Source organism: Stegodyphus dumicola, chromosome X2 (genome assembly GCF_044657685.1).
Source record: "Stegodyphus dumicola isolate Sdum_Otavi_A_Nest chromosome X2, ASM4465768v1".
In the NCBI taxonomy this organism is placed as follows: domain Eukaryota; kingdom Metazoa; phylum Arthropoda; class Arachnida; order Araneae; family Eresidae; genus Stegodyphus; species Stegodyphus dumicola.
In genome coordinates, this window is record NC_140781.1 from 118,147,480 (window position 1) to 118,167,084 (window position 19,605).

At 34.0% G+C, this 19,605-nt stretch overlaps 1 protein-coding gene across 1 annotated transcript in view; it reads right to left on the reverse strand.

The window, feature by feature from the left end:
• The window catches only part of LOC118184277 (chloride channel protein 2-like), a 266,024-nt gene that overhangs the window by 174,252 nt on the left and 72,167 nt on the right, over positions 1 to 19,605 (reverse strand). The window contains exons 3-9 of the mRNA XM_085809271.1: positions 16,676 to 16,807; positions 7,768 to 7,896; positions 5,039 to 5,172; positions 4,092 to 4,169; positions 3,747 to 3,825; positions 1,421 to 1,546; positions 958 to 1,042 (exon numbers count right to left, since the gene is read on the reverse strand). Of these exons, the coding sequence (XP_085665397.1) occupies positions 958 to 1,042; positions 1,421 to 1,546; positions 3,747 to 3,825; positions 4,092 to 4,169; positions 5,039 to 5,172; positions 7,768 to 7,896; positions 16,676 to 16,807 (763 nt within the window). The remainder of the gene's footprint in view (positions 1 to 957; positions 1,043 to 1,420; positions 1,547 to 3,746; positions 3,826 to 4,091; positions 4,170 to 5,038; positions 5,173 to 7,767; positions 7,897 to 16,675; positions 16,808 to 19,605) is intronic.

Here is a 19,605-nt window from a genome sequence, read left to right on the forward strand (position 1 = left end):
TTTTCAGGACTTTGAATGGGACTTTCATAAGACTGTTGTTTCTTCTACTTCGCCGCACACAGGGCCGGCACTAGACATTTTGCCGCCGGGTGAAATCTCTGCAGATCCTAAATTCTAAAATGATGCCATCCCTAAATTTTTCTGTTAGGGGTTTCTCCTAAATTCTAAAAATTTTGCCGCCCAGGGCGGTCGTACCAGTTACAATACATCTGCTGACGGCCCTGAGTGCACACGACTCCCTCTTCTCAGAAATCACTTCATGTATACTGTATACATCATATGCGTCGTATTGTTGTATATGAGTAACTGAAGGTGAGACAGGATAATACAATATATCCTGATATCATGGAAGTAGAAAATACCGTACACTGAAAATAATCAGAATAGCCTTATAACATGAAAGGGGGGGAGGGAATGAAGAATAAGAAATTACCTTTTTATATTAATTTGAAAATAATTTTACCAATATCACAAAAATTCCACAATGTCTTCAGAATGATATTTCACATTTAGTCATAAAATCTGCAACGCTAAAATCTGCAAGCATTAAATTTTATTTACTTATTTATTGCAAAAGAGTAAGATTTACTTAAAAATGCTAAGCTTTGTCTAATGCCAATAAATTTCTGCAATACTTTTTGAGCTACCTTATATACAATACCCCTTTATTTTTATAATTAAAATACATGAAAGCTAATATTTTGTCTAAGATTTAAGTATGATTAATTATTAAACAGAAAATATTTCTCATTAAAAATTAATATACTTATGAATATAAATTACATAATTATTAAATAGCTATTAAAATTAGTATACTTTTAAAAGAGTATAAAATTAATATATCTATAAAATTTAATAACTTATTAATATTAATTACTTGCAACTAATGTCAGTAATAATCATTTAAAAAGTAATAGAAAAAATATTCCAGTTATGAATTTTAAATACAAGAATTACCCAATCAAAGCAAATGCTAAAAGCTCTTGAGGATCAAATGGAAAATCCACAGAAAAATTTGTCTTGAATAGTGCAGTAATAGTTTCTGAAAAAGAAAGAAATTCAAATACAATAATCACATGACTTGCGCCAGTGAAAAATATTACAAAACATTCGGGAAGTGAGAAATAACAAATAATTTGTAAGTGTTAAGAACAGACCTACATAATAAATGCTAATTTAAGATCTTGGGGAAACTCCAGAATAGTTTTCGAAATTACGAGGATGTGGTTGCTTAACTGATTTTGATTTGGAAAACAAAATAAAAAAATAAAATAAAAAAAAAAGATCTGTTCAGGCTAACACGCTTATTTATTTTCAGTATGTACATTATTCTTTCTCACTTTAACAAGCAACATGATATTAAATATGGCGTCATAGCAACTCTTTATCTAAACTACTAAACTAATAATTCGAGCAATACCTTCATCTTTAAACCATACAGCAAGGAGTCGATATACCATAGCTCCACAGCAAGCAGCGAAGAATCCCCGCCAGTAGTTTCGCACAGCAAAAAACACTGACGTTACTTCAATGCTAAAGAGAACACCTAAAAGCAAATGATCATTATATATGTATATACATATATAGAGAGAGAGAGAGAGAGAAAGAGATAAAAGATGAGTAATTAATTTTAAATGGAGATGATACATATTGTTAAAGATGCTCAGTATGCTGCGAAATTTATTAAATAATCAAGAGACTGAACTGTTTTATTAATTTTACTAAATTGTTTCAATTTTCCTTCGTTCGAGGGGGTGGCATAAGTGTATTTCCTGTTAGAAGGTTACCCCCTTTTCATGATCTAATTTTGATTTAATCAGGTTTAATTTTGATTTAATTACTCGAATCAGGACATTCACAGCGGAAATAACCCAGACTTGAATCTTTGAAATCTATGGATAGTCACCAGCGTAATAAATCATGTTTACCTTGTATAAGTTAGAAAATAGAGTTATAAGCATGCAAATAAATAAATAAATGAAATTGTTTTATTAATTGCTGATGAAAATACTTCAGCGCGAATGACGGTATTCAGTACTGAGATTAGCAGCAGATCTGTAGAAAAAAGTATACTGTGTTTCGGCAACAAAACGTTCACGTATTACAGTAACCAATGTGTTATCCTCTTTTTGTTCATACGATTCTCTCGTTTATACAATGATTTTCCAGGTTTCGGTGCGGGAAAAGTAAGGAAGTAGCGCTTAGGTTCTTTGGTTTAAAACGTTCTCTCAGTCATATGTCACAAAAATTTTACCTTTAAATCTGTCCCACATGAAAAGAAATTTTTTTAACCGTAATACTTTTTGTTTTCTTTACAGTGTATGAGTCTGCTGGACAATCCAGAAAACCAGTTTTTCAATATTCTTTCAAAAATCCTTTGCCGTCAGTAGTTCATTGTTTATCTTACCCACCCGTCTTTCTTATCAAATTGAATGCAACACTTAAAACATCCCTTCCCCAATCATTCATAAATCTGCTTATCGAAGAATACGCACAGAGTTAACATTGTTTTATGCTTCTAAAGTTGAAAGTTATAATTTTATTTATTTACACAGGATACCCAATTTTAGATTGTAGGCAATAATAAAAGAGCTGATTACTTCCTTATGATAATAATTTATTTGACATTATCATAAAGAATGATAAGATTTGACTAATGATGTAAGTGTAATTACATCATTAGTTTCAGAAATTAAGTTTCCACATACATACAATAACGCTTACTTTTATGCAATAATAAGGCATTATTTTTCACTCGCATCATCTCTCTTTTTAATGTCAAACGGGATTAGTGCAGAGTAACATTTCGAGAATGGGTATTTTGAATGCTTATCGAAAGGAAAAAATGAACCATTTGATTAGTAACATGTAACATTTTTGAATATCTCAATTTAATCACTCATTGAAAAAAAAAAAAAAAAACTGAAAGCTTTCAGATTTTATATTACGTCCAGAGAGGCGTTTTTAACGTTTTGTGTGTTACCTTTATTTATTAAATATCATGGTCTTTGCACTTACACCATAAAATTCAATTCAACAGCACATCTTTAGAATTTCCGATAAACAGTTTCGCGCGCCGGAGATTCTTCCCCCCCCCCCCGTACAGTGTTGCTATTGCTCGCTTTGAAATCGTTGAGTTTCTTAATCAAACCTCATAAATCCTTTACAAAACGTGAAATAGATAATAAAACAAATTCCAAATTTGGGCTTCCAGATGCCCATATTCGGGCGGAGATGTACGTTATTCAAAATTTGATGGCTCTCGTTATTTATCACAATGCGAGAAACATACATACATTTACACAGATTCTTCATTATTTAATTTCTTTAAAACACAGGCTTTTATACAGGGCTCTAATATTTGCTGGCAACAATTTACAAAATAATTCGCAGTTTATAGTGAATCAACGCAAAATGACAAAATGAAATTAATAGCCCTTCTGGGCAATTGTCTTTTTGGGCTAAAAATTCTATTAGACGAATACTGTGATTTTGAATGGATATACGGAATATTTTCAAAAGGGAACTATGTTGTAGTTATGTTATTCTCATAGAAAAACTATAGAAACTCCGTGCAGTTAGCCTATTTATTTGCTAGGAATTAAATTTATGACAGAACAAAAGCTCTCATTGATTCTACATATTTATTAAGTCTTTTTCATAGGTAGGCTTAAAATGTTCAGAAATACGAAACCACCCGTTATTTTGAAAATATAACACGTAACCAAAGATGCGAACAGCGATACCTCCAATGGGAGCAGCAAAACTACAGGCCACACCAACAGCACAGGCAGCGGCAAGCATTTCACTTGTTCGGGATTCATTCTACAATAAATTGACAGAAGAAAGAATTACACGGTTTCATATATTCATACAGCGAGAATGTTCAGCACACGCATAAAATAGATAGATACAAACATACATGTAATTCATAAACGTGTCAGAAACAAATACTGTACAATATTATAATAAAATGTCATATAAGTTTATCATTACAAAGTACATCAATATGCTACCTAAATTAAATAATTCAGTACACTTTTCATTAATTTAAATCATCATTTAAAACTCTTCTGAAAGAAATAACTAACTTCATATATTCCTTTGAAAGAAGTAACTAACTTGCTAAGAAGGGTAGCAACTATACTTGCAACATGTACAAAGGGCCCCTGAAACACAAATATGAAATTAAGTAAGTAAAAGAAAGTTTTCACTAGCACATAAAATAAAAAAAAAGTATTAATAAGTTAAAAGCAATAAGAAGTAACAAATACAGTGTATTCTCGAGTATCCAGGTGCGGATTATCCGGTTTGTCCTTGCGTGGCGTTACCCACGCATGCACATTCAACGCTATGCGCGAAAATATGTAAAAAAAAAAAAAAAAAAAAAAAAAAAAAAAAAAAACGCACATATCCGTGCATGATCCAAAAACCGCTGAAATGCGTGTTTAGGTTTAGTTTCAATGATTACCTAGTACAATTCTTTTTGCATTTGCGGATTTATCTAATTGTGAGGAAGTGAAAATGTGAAATTCTTCGAAAATGTCGATCGAGAAAACATCGAGGAACGTTTATATGGTGATTTGACTGAGCCGCCTTTTCAGTGCTTGAGGATGCGGATATCGTTTCAAATGTCACAAAAAGCAAAGCAGTCAGACAGCGATATTGAAAATTACATTCCTCACGAGAGACAACAATGACTTTTGTTGAAACTCTGTTGGACTTGTCAATTCGAATACAACGATAAAATAGCAAATCGGAAAATACGCGGAGAAATTCGACAAATATTTAAATGTTCTTAAAAGCAAAGTAAAATTGCTGATTTTTTAAGCAATAAATGCATTCAATATACATGAAAATTGTATAATTAGGATTATCCATGTTTTTCAATTATCCGTGACCTACTCGCCAGCACTTGCCCGGATAATAGAGAGTAAGTACACTGTATATAGTTAAATTAAGATATTTCAAACTAACTAGGTAATAAAAATCTTTCAATAGATATAACAAATATAAAAGACTTAGACGGCAATCCTACCTCTTTGCCAATAGGTAAACCACTTCCTAATGAACATGTTAAGCCTACGACTTTTGAAATTAAAGTCCTGAAGGTGAGGTACTCCTTCAGAACCACACCCCTTAAAATAGTTTTCATTTCAGGAATGCCTGAACCTAAAAGCGTAAAAAAGAAAATATATTTAAAAAATTATATGATAAATGTATTAAGACTGAGAGGATTTTAAGGCAAACTTCTTCTAACTAGAACTGGATTAAATACTAAAAAGCCTGCATAATGATTTGATGGAGCTACTATTAGCATTATTGTACATTAGGAAACATTCATGCATGTGATACCATAAAGTAACTGCCAAAAACGTTTACAACAGAACTACACTCCTGCTTGCGAAGATTAAAACATTTTAAAGGAATCATGCGAATAAATTGAAACTTATAAGAAATCCAAAGCAGCCTATGATATGCAAATAATTAGAATTTTAGGGTGATAGTGCATACAAGGGCTCAGCTGCTCTCTATGGAGTTGCCGCGTTAGCCGTATACATTGAATGTTTTACCAGAACGTTAAAAGTAGTGTTTCGTTATCTACCAGCGGAAAACGTTTCATGACTAGTCACGATGCCTTGTTGACGATAAACGGTTCAATACAAAAGTTAAAGCCGTTTGAAAAAAGGGGAGAGGAACTGGTCTGCGAAAAGGAAAATTTTCCTCTCGTGAAATCGCAGTTTCGTATGGGGTATAATGTCTCATCAGTGCTGAGTGTGTGGAAGCAATGTGCTTAAGAGAACCAAGTCAAGTCGCAAACCTAGCAGTGAACCACGAAATTTTACATCAGCATAGGATGAATAGGACACCTGATCTCTATGACAGTGACAGGCTATGCAGCATTATCACAATAGTCGTACAACGTTTGAGGACAACTGTTCAGTGTGCCATTGTCAACTTTAATGGTTCGCTAACGTATGTTGCGCCGTTGGTGCCTATGAGCTTAGTGCTGTTGAAATAACAACAGAATACTCACTCAAAACGTTACGATCCCATAACAGAGCGAAAGATTTCACTTAGCTTTTATACTCAGCTGTGATAAGTGCACTTGTCTAAATATACTGAAACTTTCCTAAGACGGCCATCCATCGTTCCACACAATTTTGGACTTCTTTGAAAATAATCGCCATAGATAAATAGTAATTAACAACTACATTTACTAACACTCTCCGAAATATTTGTCACTTTTTAAAATCGTCGTCGATAAGAAGTAGTCGTCATGAAACGTTTCACTTTACATTTTACAATTAAGTTTGGTTGCTACATTTACTATAAAGATATTTGAGCCACTTCCAGTTAGCAGGAAGTAACAACTACTTATACTAGGGGTTCTCAACCGGTGGTACGCAAGAGAAAAACAGGTGGTACGCAAAGAAGCAAAGTATTTTCAACTATTAAATTCAAAAATTAAAACCCCAACATCCTGATTGAGTTTATTCTCTAATACTCGTAAATTTATGCGATCTGAGCTTTGTCCAAGAGTGGTGGTGATAGTAGTACTTTGTAGTGGCACTAAAGGTTTTTAATTTTTGTTTAGATGGTAAGCGTAAGCCAAAAGGTTGAGAACCGCTGACTTATACCATAAAAGCACGCATCGGGGAATGCGATCATTCTGTGCAGCTTTACTTGATTCAGATTTCGGATGAATTTCCACAACTGAGATTTTATAATCAGCTTTTTTATATTATAGTCTGCCATGAATTAGTATATATAATTCATTAAAAGCTAATTAATAGTATACATTCTTTTAACTCAGATCTTACATGCAATTCACAATTTAACACTTGCTGGCCTTGATAAGTCTGCTTATTCAAATACAGTTAAACCTCCCTAAAACGAACGCCCGCAGTTCCATACGATTTTGATCTTTACAAAAAAAGACGCCTTTGAGAAAATACTCATGTTTTACCATATTCTCAACAATACTGGCCACTTTCATAGACTGTTGTCTATTGAAGGTGGTCACAATCGAGATGCTTGACTGTACCTTTTATGACTACAAGTTGCTACTATTTTTACTTTAATGCTACTCCTTTACAAGATAAAGATTTAAGATGAATGTCCAAAGCTGAGATATTTTTAAGCAGCTTTTACATGTTATGATCATCCATGAATCAGTTTTTAATAAATTTATATAGTTTGCTAAAAGTTGATTAATATGTGCGCTAAAAGTTGATTAATATGTTCACATTCTCTAAACTTTAAACATACCTGAAATTCGACAATGTCAACCAATTCAGCGGTAAAATAGTCCACAGCATAACAGCTTCAGAAATTAAATTAATAGATTCCAACCAAGAATCCGATATTGAATTACCATATTCACACTTCAGGAATTTTCTAGATTACAGCTATATGAAGACTTGTATTAGAAGGTTTAATGCAGTGAACTTTAGATATTATTAACAGGCAACTAGAAAAAAATATTACTTTTATTTTTTATTTATTATTATTATTACTATAATCATTATTATTTTATTTATTTATTTTGTAGCAGCTTAGCTTTTTACTTTGTAGTATATAATAACAAGTCAAATTACATTAATCTATTTTTACCAGAAATTTTAAGTAATTTTAGTCAAAAATGGAAACTGCTCTAAATAAAGAGCTCGACTAATGAAATTCAGGATATTATCATACTATACGAAAACATATAAGCAAATAAGTACGAAAAAATTGTTTATGAAAAAGGAAAACTGATTATACCTATTGCTTGTGGCGCAATCATATGTACAAAACCAGATGAAAATAGAATTAGCGTCAAAGGGAATGCTATCCAAGCCAAATACTGTAAAACAGGATGCTTAGCTAAATCACGGTATAACCAAATGCGAGCTGCAAAGAAAAAGCAAATGGTTAAAAAAAAATATTTCAAGAGCTGAAACATATATAGTGAAAAAGGCGTTCTATTCGAGGAAGTGCACATGCCCAATAAGGCTGTACCGGCAGGAGTGAAGTCAGCCGTCTGACAAAGCATGGAAAATGGGAAATATACAACGAAATAATCATTGATTACGAGATGATGTAAGAGGAATTAAGACACTGCAAAACAAACGTTTTAAAACTCTCATTAATACTTTTTGACCGTAATTCTGATTTCAATCGTATTTTCTTAAATCAATTTCTTTTACCTTACTCGATTACCAAACTTAATTTCAGAAGCTTTATTTTTTTCATGCATTTTTACACCTCTCACTTTGTTAATTTCTAATTGCCTTAGTAACTTAGAATTGCATACGCATTGTGAAAGTCTCTGAAGTGTTTGAATTTGAATTCTTTTTCTTTAAAATATCATGCTGTTATTTTAAATCCCATTTCCTTACTACATTCCAGATTTTTATTGTCTTGTCTTTCTCTTATTTAACTTCAAAATTTTCCTTGTATTTAATTTTTATTTTAATTTATTTATTTATTTATTTTTATTTTTATTTTTTATTTTTTATTTTTTTATTTTTTTTTTTTTTTTTGTATAATTTCGTATTATTACTGCTAATTTCATTTAGCTTTTAATGTCATTTCCAGTTTAATTTGTAATGCCCTTCGAATTTCAGTTTCTTTATTGTTCGTTTATTTGTTCATATGACTCATGTAATATTTGTTTCTTAAACCTGATAAGTTTGTAAGTCTCGTTTCACTTTTCTCCGCAAGTATTAGTTCCTTTCCTGTCACAATAGGATGCCTTTAACAGAGAAATTTTCAGAAATTCTAATTTTTAACGTATCTTCCTTTTAAATCATCTTTTTTTTTTTCCCCTTCAAGAGCACTTCTATTTACAAGGGCCTGTTAATTCATTAATTACTACTTCCTTTCGCACTTGCTCCATAATTTTTATCATGTGAATTTTAATTTAACATATCATTTTAAACTTTGCATTATTTTTAATTCTTTTCATTGACCAACTGGATAATTAATAACGATAGTGGACTTCAAATCTATCGGCTTTCATGAAGGACTTCCTATGCGAAGTAGGAATTATTCAAACATACTGAAGACCTCAAACACGCAACTATCGAAACCAAGGCCAGCTACCAGGATTCTCTGCATTTATCCTCTCGGCGACCAACATTCTTTGCCCACCAGCGGCCGAGCGGTTCAGGACTAGATTTTCTTACTATCTCATCATGAATCTTTGTACCAAATACAAGGAGGAGAGGATTCTGTGCAATTATTTTTAGGCAAACACTGATACCATTAAACTGTTTTACAGCGTTTTTTCAAAGCTCATTCATACGAATACTAAAATTTTCACACTATTGACAAATTTTAAATGTTTAGCAAGCATGCTCAAACGTTTTTTTATTTCTTAAAGTCATTATCGATTTTAGATAAGAAGTGTCATCTTGCTGATCGTTTTGTCCGAAAAGGAAACACTTATCTTATCACCAGATTAAAGCACATTGCCATCTGATAAACACAAAATTTACGTTCATGAAACTTTTTCTACAGTAAAGGAAGAAAACATTTACAGCTTAAACATACACAGTAATGTTAACGACTAAAATAACCTTTTTTATTCCTCTGAAGTCATCATGTGTAACGTGGATACGAGCCAGTTTCCCTTAGAAAGTCCTCCACAACCTCGAGGTTTTGCCGTAATTAAATAACCTAACCTAACCTCTGAAGTCATCCATTAATTCATTATCGGTTTAACTTTCGCCTCCCGCATCATACTTTTAGCAAACTACACTTATGATTCTCGCGTAAAGTCAACACTTTTCTATTACTCACATTATTTAATCGAAGTATTAATTATTATTTAACAAAAATCGTATTAGCAATTGTAGAAAAAGAGATAGAGGGCGCTGCGCCGTCCGTATGTGTAGCTAATTAAAAGTTTTCACCAGAGAGAGTTAAAAGGTTGAGAGTGGTATAAACTAGATATCCTGTAATCTATATACAATACTTGTGCATAGTCTTCTCTTCATAAATAGATTTAGTTAAAGGAAAGTGTCTTTATTTGATATCATAACATATCAAGATCCACCGATGCCGCGTATGGAATATTGAGTAAGTTATTACATACAGCAAGTTTTTGGTAGCATCAGGCCAGAAAATGAGTCATTTCACTTTTATCTGCATGCAATTTATCTTTGAAAATGAGTTTTGAAGAAACTATCGAGAGAAAGAGAAAAATTAGAGGTTCGGTTCATACCAGTGTAACAAAATTATTAAGGAAATTGGAAGAGGAATTGCAAAGCGAGAATCCGAACCTAGAAGTGTTGCAGGAATCGCTTTCAGTGTTAATCGAGAGAGAAACTAGCTTGTTAAAATACGATGAAGTTATTAATGCTCAAAGAACTATCCAAGAATGAGAGACAGAAGTAGAACATTGTTTAGAATACAGCGAATCAATCATTAGATGTAAATCGAAAGTCAATAGATATATTCAAAATGTCGGTAAAACCGGAACAACTTCACAAGTTTCGGAAATCAAAACTAATTATAATACTAAATTACCTCGCATTTCTTTAGAAACTTTCAGCGGCGATTTATGTAAATTTACTGAATTTTGGGCTCAGTATAAAGCTGCCATTCACGAAAACAATACGCTTCAAGATGTTGAGAAATTTAACTATTTAAGATCTTTACTCACTGGTTCAGCTGCAAAAGCTATAAGCGGATTGCCATTAATAGGAGAAAACTATATAAAGGCCATCGAAATCTTAACTGAAAAATTTGGGAAAAAAGAAATATTAGTTAGCGCGCATATGAACGTTCTCCTAGCTTTGGAGCCAGTACGTCGTTCAAGTGATGTATCCAGTTTAAGAAATCTATGTGATTAAATAACGGTTTAAACAAGAAGTTTAGAGACATTAGATATTAATTTTAATTCTTATGTCAATCTATTATTTCCTATTTTATATAAGTATATACCGCAAGATTTAGGGTTACAGTTTAGTACGGAGCAAAAGGTCGGTCAGATTTATTGTTGTTTCTAAAGAGAGAAGTAGAAGCCTGCGAAAAGTCATTAACTCTGGGTTTTAATCAACAAACACTTTCGAAATCAAGCGAAAGAAATACCGACAACTATCGTAAGAGTGTTGCTCCAATTAAAAAGAAAATGGTATCAGCGGCGACGCTTAATACATCTGTCGAAAGGTATATGTGCGACTTTTGTCTTAAATCTTACCTCTCGAAAGACTGCGACTTAAGTATTTCAGAGAAACACAAAGCGTTATACAATCTATTTAAGCGCAAAGCGCTGTTTAAAAGAAGGTCACAAAAAACCGTTTTGTAAGGCGAAGTGGGTTAAATGTAATATCTGCAAATTTATGTCGCATTTAGAGAGCCTGTGTGACGCAAATGTGCAAGAAAATAAATTTATAAAAAATGCTGCGAGCATACCAAAAGAGACAAATGTTAATTCACTATTCCTCGAAACACTGAGCAAGCAAATTCCTAATGACGTGATTTATTATCAAACATTGAGGGGCCAACTACTCGGAAATAATTCCACATTTAATGTTAGGTTGTTAAGTGATTCTGCTTCCGAAAGATCTTATGTTTGTCAGTCTATTTCTAGGAAGCAAGTTTACGAACTATTAGTAGAGAAAGATTAAGAATTCATACATTTGCATCTTCGAATCCGCCAGTACGAGAGTTTAAAATGAAAAGACTTTCTTTAAAAAATAAGATCGGGTTCACTCTAATCATCGAAGCACTTGAAGTAAAAACCGCATTACCCAGGCCCGTTCCAATGTATTACCCAGGCCATCTGCAAAAAATTATGAACAAGCTTCGCCAAGAAGGATTTGACTTATCCGACAGCTGCGATAGTGAAGTGGCAGAGGTACAAATTTTAATTGGGAATGATTATTTGAACTGCATTTTAACGGGGAAAACGCATCGTTAAACAGACTATTTAGAATTGCACGCATATTCGTTTGGACGTTGAGTGGTAGACTGGGGGGAGAGAGTAAGAAGCGCAGTTCAGGGTCAGACTCCACCGGTTCGTTTATACACATCGATTCGGAAGAGGAATTAAAAATATCAGAACAGATTCGTCAGCTTTGGGAGATAGAAAAATATCAGGATAGATTCATCAGCTTGGGAGATGGGAAGTCTAGGAATTTCTGAGTGCGCGTCGGAAAGGAGCGCTGCCGATAAGCGAATAATTAAACCATTTGAAGAGGATTTGAAATATGTAGACGGGAGGTATGAGGCTCGCTTGTTGTGGGATAGGAGTCCAGAGCACTTGGAAAATAATTTTGGGTTAGCGAAAAGGCAGTTCGAAAGGGTATGGCGAGAGTTAAAAAGTAACAGCTTTGTGAGGGAACAGTTTATGGAAATAATTAAATTTCAGACACAAAACAACATGATTCATGAGTGTGAGGATACGAGAGAGGCGAGAGAGGGATAATTTATGCCATTCCGAGCAGTGGTACGTAAAGATAAAAAAAACATTCAAGTGCGAATGGTATTTAATTGCAGCAGTTGCGAAAGAGGAATTAGAGAGGTACTACTTTCCAAAGGTCATTCGGTTGAAATTCACATTTTCAGTGATGCGTCAGTAGTGGCATATGGAGCGGTGGCATATTTTAGATATAAGAATAAGAGAGGAGAAGTATGTACCTCGTTTATAATGTCGAAGAGTAGGATAGCTCCGTTAAAAAAGTTGTCCCTCCCTAGGTTGGAATTGATGGGAGCTGTAGTTGCAGCTAGGATAGGGAAATATTTATTGAAAATGTTTCCAGGATTTGGTAGGTAGGCTAGTTCTGTGGACGGACTCAGAAATTTGCTTGTGGTGGATAAAGGGGTCAGCGCGTGAGTGGAAGCAGTTTGTGTTGAATAGAGTTTCAGAAATACAAGAGTGTAATTCGCCTGATAAGTGGAAATATTGTCCAGGGTCGGAAAACCCAGCAGATAAATTAACTCGTGGTGAAACAGCAAATGCATTAGTGAAAGATAATAATTGGTGGCATGGTCCATCATGGTTGAAAGATTCTGAATATCTATGGCCTGAGCAGAAGTTTAAAGTAGAAACTGATACTCAAAATTTGGAATGTTTAAGCACTTACGTTCAGGTGACGGTTCCAGAAGGAGAAACTACGTTAAGCATTATCAAATTCAGCAGTCTGGAAAAGTTATTGAGAGTTACAGCTTGGGTAAATCGGTTTGTCGCCAAGCTAAGAAAACGTACCTGTGAAGAAGGTCTTCTTACTGTATTGGAGATCACTGGATAAAACAAGTCCAGAGAGAGAATTATTTTTCGGATATTTAACAACTAGAGAGGAGTAATCTAATAACACCAAATTCTAAGCTTTACAGTTTAGCACCATATCTGGACAATAGAGGTATTTTGCGTGTCAGAGGTCGTTTGAAACAAGCAGAATTAATAGATGGCGAAAAACATCCCATTATTCTGCCGAAAACGAAGTTCACCTAACTAGTGATATTTAGTGAACACATAAAAGTATTCCATTCAGGAGTTATGGCAACGTTGTCCAAAGTCAGGAATAAATTTTGGATACCTAAAGGAAGACAAGTAGTAAAGAAAGTTATTAACGCTTGCCTTGTGTGTAAAAAGTTCGCAAACCCCTTCGAGCCGGGTAGCGAAAAGGCGCGCTTATCGCGGAGGCCGGCAGTGTCTTCCGCGAGCGTCTCTCCAGGGCCGGGGACTTTTTTGCTACTAAGCCTAAATCCATGAAATCTCCGAAGTATCAACGCATTGTTTAATAATGCTTTATACAGTATTTAAACGGCTTATGCTTTATAAATATTTATATATATATATATACTTTAATTACCTTATTTCTTGTTTAAATGCATATTTTACACATTTTATTTTAATTACTCACCATTTTATGACTTTTAACATTATACATCTGAAAACTAAATATATTACTAAAAATTCTCTTTTCGTATGAAAAATTTGAAAACAGGGATCTACACACAGTCCTACGTTACATTCCTTGAACTCGTAATAACTCATTTGCCGTTTTGGAGGATTTTTCCGGGAATGTGAACAAACGAAGCATCGTCGTCCCATTTTTTTATCAGTCTCTTCTGAACAAAGTTTTGGAAAATGTCTTTCAGTTAATCTTTCAGAATCAATATCAGAATATCAGAATTTCAGAATCAATATCTGAAATATTTTGCATCATTTCTGCTATTTCATGCTCTGTTAAACATTTTCGACGCTTCGTCATTGAAACGGTAAAAACAGAAAGAATTCACGTCTAACAAGATCTAATTATTTTCTAAAAACTGAACGGTAAACCGAAATACTCAACATTTTAGCGCATATAAAACTTCTACTTACAATAAACAACTACCACGTGCGAATAAAGTGCGATTTAAAGAGACGTCATAAATAACGCCATTCGGAAACATTTAGTTCCTCGTTTGTTTATATAATCAAAAACACGTGTATGTGAGTCATGCTTCTCTCATTTCGAGTAGAAGGCCTAATGTACATGTATCTGAAACCATATGGACATACAGTGCCATCTTGTGGCAGAAATTATAGTTTGAAAAACGTTCCAAGGTACTGGCACAAATACGTGACATTCGGTAGTAAACGCAACAATGCTCTGGCATGCCTGCGTGTCGGCCGGTAGATAAGTGTGTTCGTTGCTGGCACGTATACGTGACAGTCGGCGCGAAGGGTTAACGCTTGCCTGGTGTGTAAAAAGTTCGCAGTGAAGCCCACCAAACAGTTAACGGGTCAGTTACCAAGAGATCGTGTAGTCCAAAGTAATCCTTTCACAGTTGTAGGCATCGACTTAACGGGAGCGGTTACTATTAGAGAAAAAGCGGATATCCACAAATGGTGTACATAGTCTCATTTACATGCGCCGTCACTCGTGCTGTACACATTGAAGTGATTTCAGATATGTCAGCAAAAAGTTTCATTTTTTCATTACGACGTTTTTTAGCAAGAAGAGGGAGCTGCAAAGTGATTTATTCAGATAATGCCAAGAATTTCTGCAGCACATGTGAAATAATTAAAGGATTTAAAAGAATCAGAGCAGAGCCAAGATTTCTTGACATCCAGAGATAACATGGAAATTCATACCTGAGCGTTCCCCATGGTGGGAAGGGTGGGAAGGTTCTGATGAGAAGCATCAAGGAACCTCTGAAGAAAATCTTAGGGAGAGCATTACTGACTTTCGAAGAGCTTTCTACAATATTAACTGAACTCGAGTGTGTGTTAAATAAAAGACCTTTAATATGCGAGAGCAACGAGCTGGGTGAACCTCGCCCGCTCACACCTTCACAGTTTTTATTGCCAGGACGTGGTACATTTAACTTTCCCGAGCATTTCTTGGAAATTTTTAGCAAGGTGTCCGACAAAGAGACTTATGTTATGTGCCGGCCATATGTTACTGTGAGCCTTACAGACAGCCATATGTTGTTTCAGATTCAAAATGCGTTAAGAAATGTCAGTAAGATTTACGTCTTTATTACAACTTAATATTAAATTAATCATATCAATATTTTAATTCCGAAATTAATACGTTGAGGGACTCAAGTCCAGAATAATTTCAAAATATTTTGTTTCAGTTAAAAAATGTCTTGCATCTTGAGTTACATAAAATGGTGACCTTTTTTTTTCACGCGTTGCTCCCTTTTCCTTATTCCTAACGTGCGTTTCAATATTCATTTTGTCATCAAAAGCTTTATAATTTTGGCACAAATCTATAAAACTATGATTTCTCATATTTTGGGCAGAAAATAGTACCTTATAATAAAGGAGTATTTTTAGTGACAGGCATATCTTTAAATTGAGAGATTTTATTAGTTACCTTGCAAAATTACCATATTTCTAACGGTTAAAAAATGATGTAATCGAATTTCCAAAAAATATGTTTTATTTAAAAATTTTTTGAACTAATCAATCAGTTTAAGTCACCATGCATTTGTCTTGAATATCATATCTTTGCCACACAACATTAAAAGGCAAAATTAGAGAAGACTGTTGCTATGATCACAGTAGATGAACACAGAACAGCATGAACTGGATAAGTGTGTGCATATTTATCGAGCTACGTATGGTGACCTAATCAAATGCTTGAAACCTGGTGTCATGTTAAAGAAACTTTACATTACCCCTTCCCTTGCTACATCAATTTCATTGTGGCATCTGTTTTACTCTGTGAAAGTTTAGTTACTGAAACTGCTTCAGTTATATATTAACAACTCAAATTACATTGTTGAACAAAGTGAAGTGCAAAAGAGAAAGCTTTTAGAACATTTAAACAAAATAATATCAAAGAAAACTAAATACACTTATAATCCACGAGAAAAGGTATTTCTCTTCTTGAATTTCTCAAATTATACCAAGCTAGACATGCAGGGAATTGTGTATTGTATGCATAAAGCAGAGAATTATGCATATAAATATGGGTATCATATGTATAAAACAGAGAATTATGTGCATAAATACATGAAATATCAGTTTTGTTCTTAGGTAGAAAATTAAAATGCAAAAGAAGCATGAAAGAAAACTAATATATTTAAATAACTCTAACCGAATTGTAATTACGAGCAAATTACCCAAAACTGCTAGCATGATACTTTCCGTATGATACAGATTAAAATTTGAAAAAAAAAATGATTTATTAATGTAGTCGAAAGCAGAAAGCTAAAGTCATATATTACAGGAACATACTTCTCAAGCATACGGCAATTGCATAATCCATTCCAAAACTTAGTAATGACGTCAGAATTCCTAAAACAGCAAGGAATACCCAGTCTTCCCCCAGCTTTGCAAATGTGTGATGCCAGAATGCTGTAAAGTACCCTGAAATTAGTTAAAAAAATATGCTTATAAATAGCAGCCACAAATAAAGATAAAAAAAACATTTAAGTTTCTACTTAAAACTCAAAGAGACAGTACCGGATATTTTTTAAAGATATACTAGTAGTAGATATTCATGCTCTGATAAAACATTTTGTAACATATAAATAAAAATTTAGTAATTTAAACACGCATTTGACATTTACCATCGAACTGCACACAAGAAATTCCACTCTCTTAAAGTCCAGATCTCAGCCGAATGTTCAAGCATAAGAAATTATAAGAGTCTTTTATAAATACTTTTCCAATTGTTTGAAAACTGATTGGAAAAAACGGATTAATTAACTTATTGGTTGCATTAAATGATTAAGATAGTAACTACCACTAAAATAAAAACTTCTGCTTGTCAACAGCGAATTAATCCAAGAAGTTTTAAAACAACATTAATATGTAGCATCAAAGACAACAAATAAACAAGAAAGGCGCCTTTCGTACTACTTACTATTAATTTTGTTACAATAAAATGATATAATTGTTAAGACTGAACAAATATGATGGAGCTATGCATGTACTTATATCACACTTGTAGAGACATTAGGCATCCTACTTGGAAGCAGAAGACATGAAAAGTGCGCAATGCCCTCGCCGGAATTCGAACTCCGGATCTCCTGATTGATAGATGGGCCTCCTTTCGTATTATATCAGGAATGTACGTGGTAAGGAGGGAGGAAATACCTTACATTTTCCCCCACTTAAAGGACGACTGGCGAAAAGGAGACCAAATCCTGGTGGTGACGAATTATCGTCCACCACCTTTTTAATTCGGGCGCTGCTAGAGTCATTTAGAAGTTTTCGACGCCAAGAAACTGAAGAAACGCTCAGTGCCCTCGCCGGAACTCAAAATCCGGGACTTTCCGACTGCCAATCAGATGTGCTTTCCAGTTACACCATGAAGACAACATTCAAAGAGGATGAAAATACCTTTCACATCAGCATAATTTAAGGAATTCGCCAGGATAGATATGTGACACAATTTTATTGAAACAGAAAGCGAATAGCATTGTTACCTATCCTCTCTTACAGGAATAATGAAAGCTTCTGCTAGGTTAATGGTAATTAAAAATTTTTAATGGTAGATTTCAATCAGATCATACAGTGTGGACTTGGAAAACCCATTAGCGTTTTGCTTATAAAAGTGCTTACATTGCTTTTCCCGCAATAAGGCGATTATTAGACAACAAAATAGGACACAATTACACCTTTACATTATACCTTGTAGGACATTACATTACATCTTGTAGGATAACTGAATTAATACAGATCACCCATATTCAGATATAAGTGTTTTTGAAGTCAATATTCCCCTATGCAACATATATCGGTTCTAAACTACAGATATGCTTAGGGACAGTATGATCGATGTCTTCCGTGAGTCACAGTAAGACAGGAATGTAGTCATGAGCATTCGGCGACACGAAACCATCATAGCGATTGCACTGCTTACAAATATCAACAGTATCAGGTTTTATTTTATCTAATCAAACAGTTTATCGCTTGCAACTTGAAACCAGCCTGTACCTAAGGTGGCAAGTTCTTGATTTTCATTAGCTATACGGAACATGTACATCTGTAGGCCATGGCATACGAAACATCTTGCTTAAAGCCTATAACAATGCAGCAATATATTTTTCACTGTCGTGCCCTGTTTTAACTTAAAGAGATTCTCCCCGGGTGTACAGCTGGTAAATCCGACGGCGCTCTTTAACTTTGTTAAAATAGAAAAAAATGGCAGGAGTTCTTTTTTAAAGTGATATCATGTTAGAGTCTCGTACCCCTCTACATATGTTTCACAACCGCACTGTAACTACTGAAATTTATGTAGGATGTTATCTGCATCAGTATGTGAAGCTTTTTAGACGATTTGAAAACCTTTTACTGGATTCCATTTAATGGACAACAATGCACATCTTCATAGGTTATGCTTTGTTTAGTCGATGCTTAGTATTCAAAAATAACATAACTCATCTGGATTAACAGTCTTTTCATTAACCTCAGTGAACATGTATATAACGCCCTTGGCCGGCCACCGAGTTGTAAAGCATAAAACTTCAATAACTAAATATCCCAGAACTAAATATCCCAGAACAATGTTTAAAACTAAAATTTATTTCATCTTAAGAACTGCTGAACAGCATTACCAACGGCATGAAGAACCCTTCTAAACGTTCTTACTGAACAGGCACCGCATTAAAACTTTCTGCGATCTCCTGGGTGCCATTCATGCTACAAGTGGTATCAAAACGGGGGGGGTCTCCAGTCGACCCCCCCGTCGGTCAAGTGGAGCCCACACTTCTAGTTTTAATTTAGGTTTTTTGTTTGTTTGTTTTCATGTATTATAATTATTCTCGTGGCCGATGATTCCCACAGCTAGATGAAGTAACCACCAGGCTGCAAGTCCTTAACTTAAGGAGAGATGAACAAACTAATTTCACATATTCAATATATTTCAGTATATGTGCACAGTTAAAGCCATTTTAGGGATGTAGTGTGGTGATAAATCTTTTCAAAGAGACTTTAGAAACTTTTTTTTTTTTTTTTTTTTTTGTAAATGTGAAAGAATATTACAAACATTAAAAAAATGAAAAAGAAATTACCGTGCGACCTCATAAAATAACTATACTGTTATGAGGAAAAGACATAAAATAAATTTACAGCAAATATTAAACAAAAGAGAGGCAGAATATGAGAGGAAACCCTGAGCAACTCCTAGTAACTGAAAGCCGAATGCAGATCTAATGCAG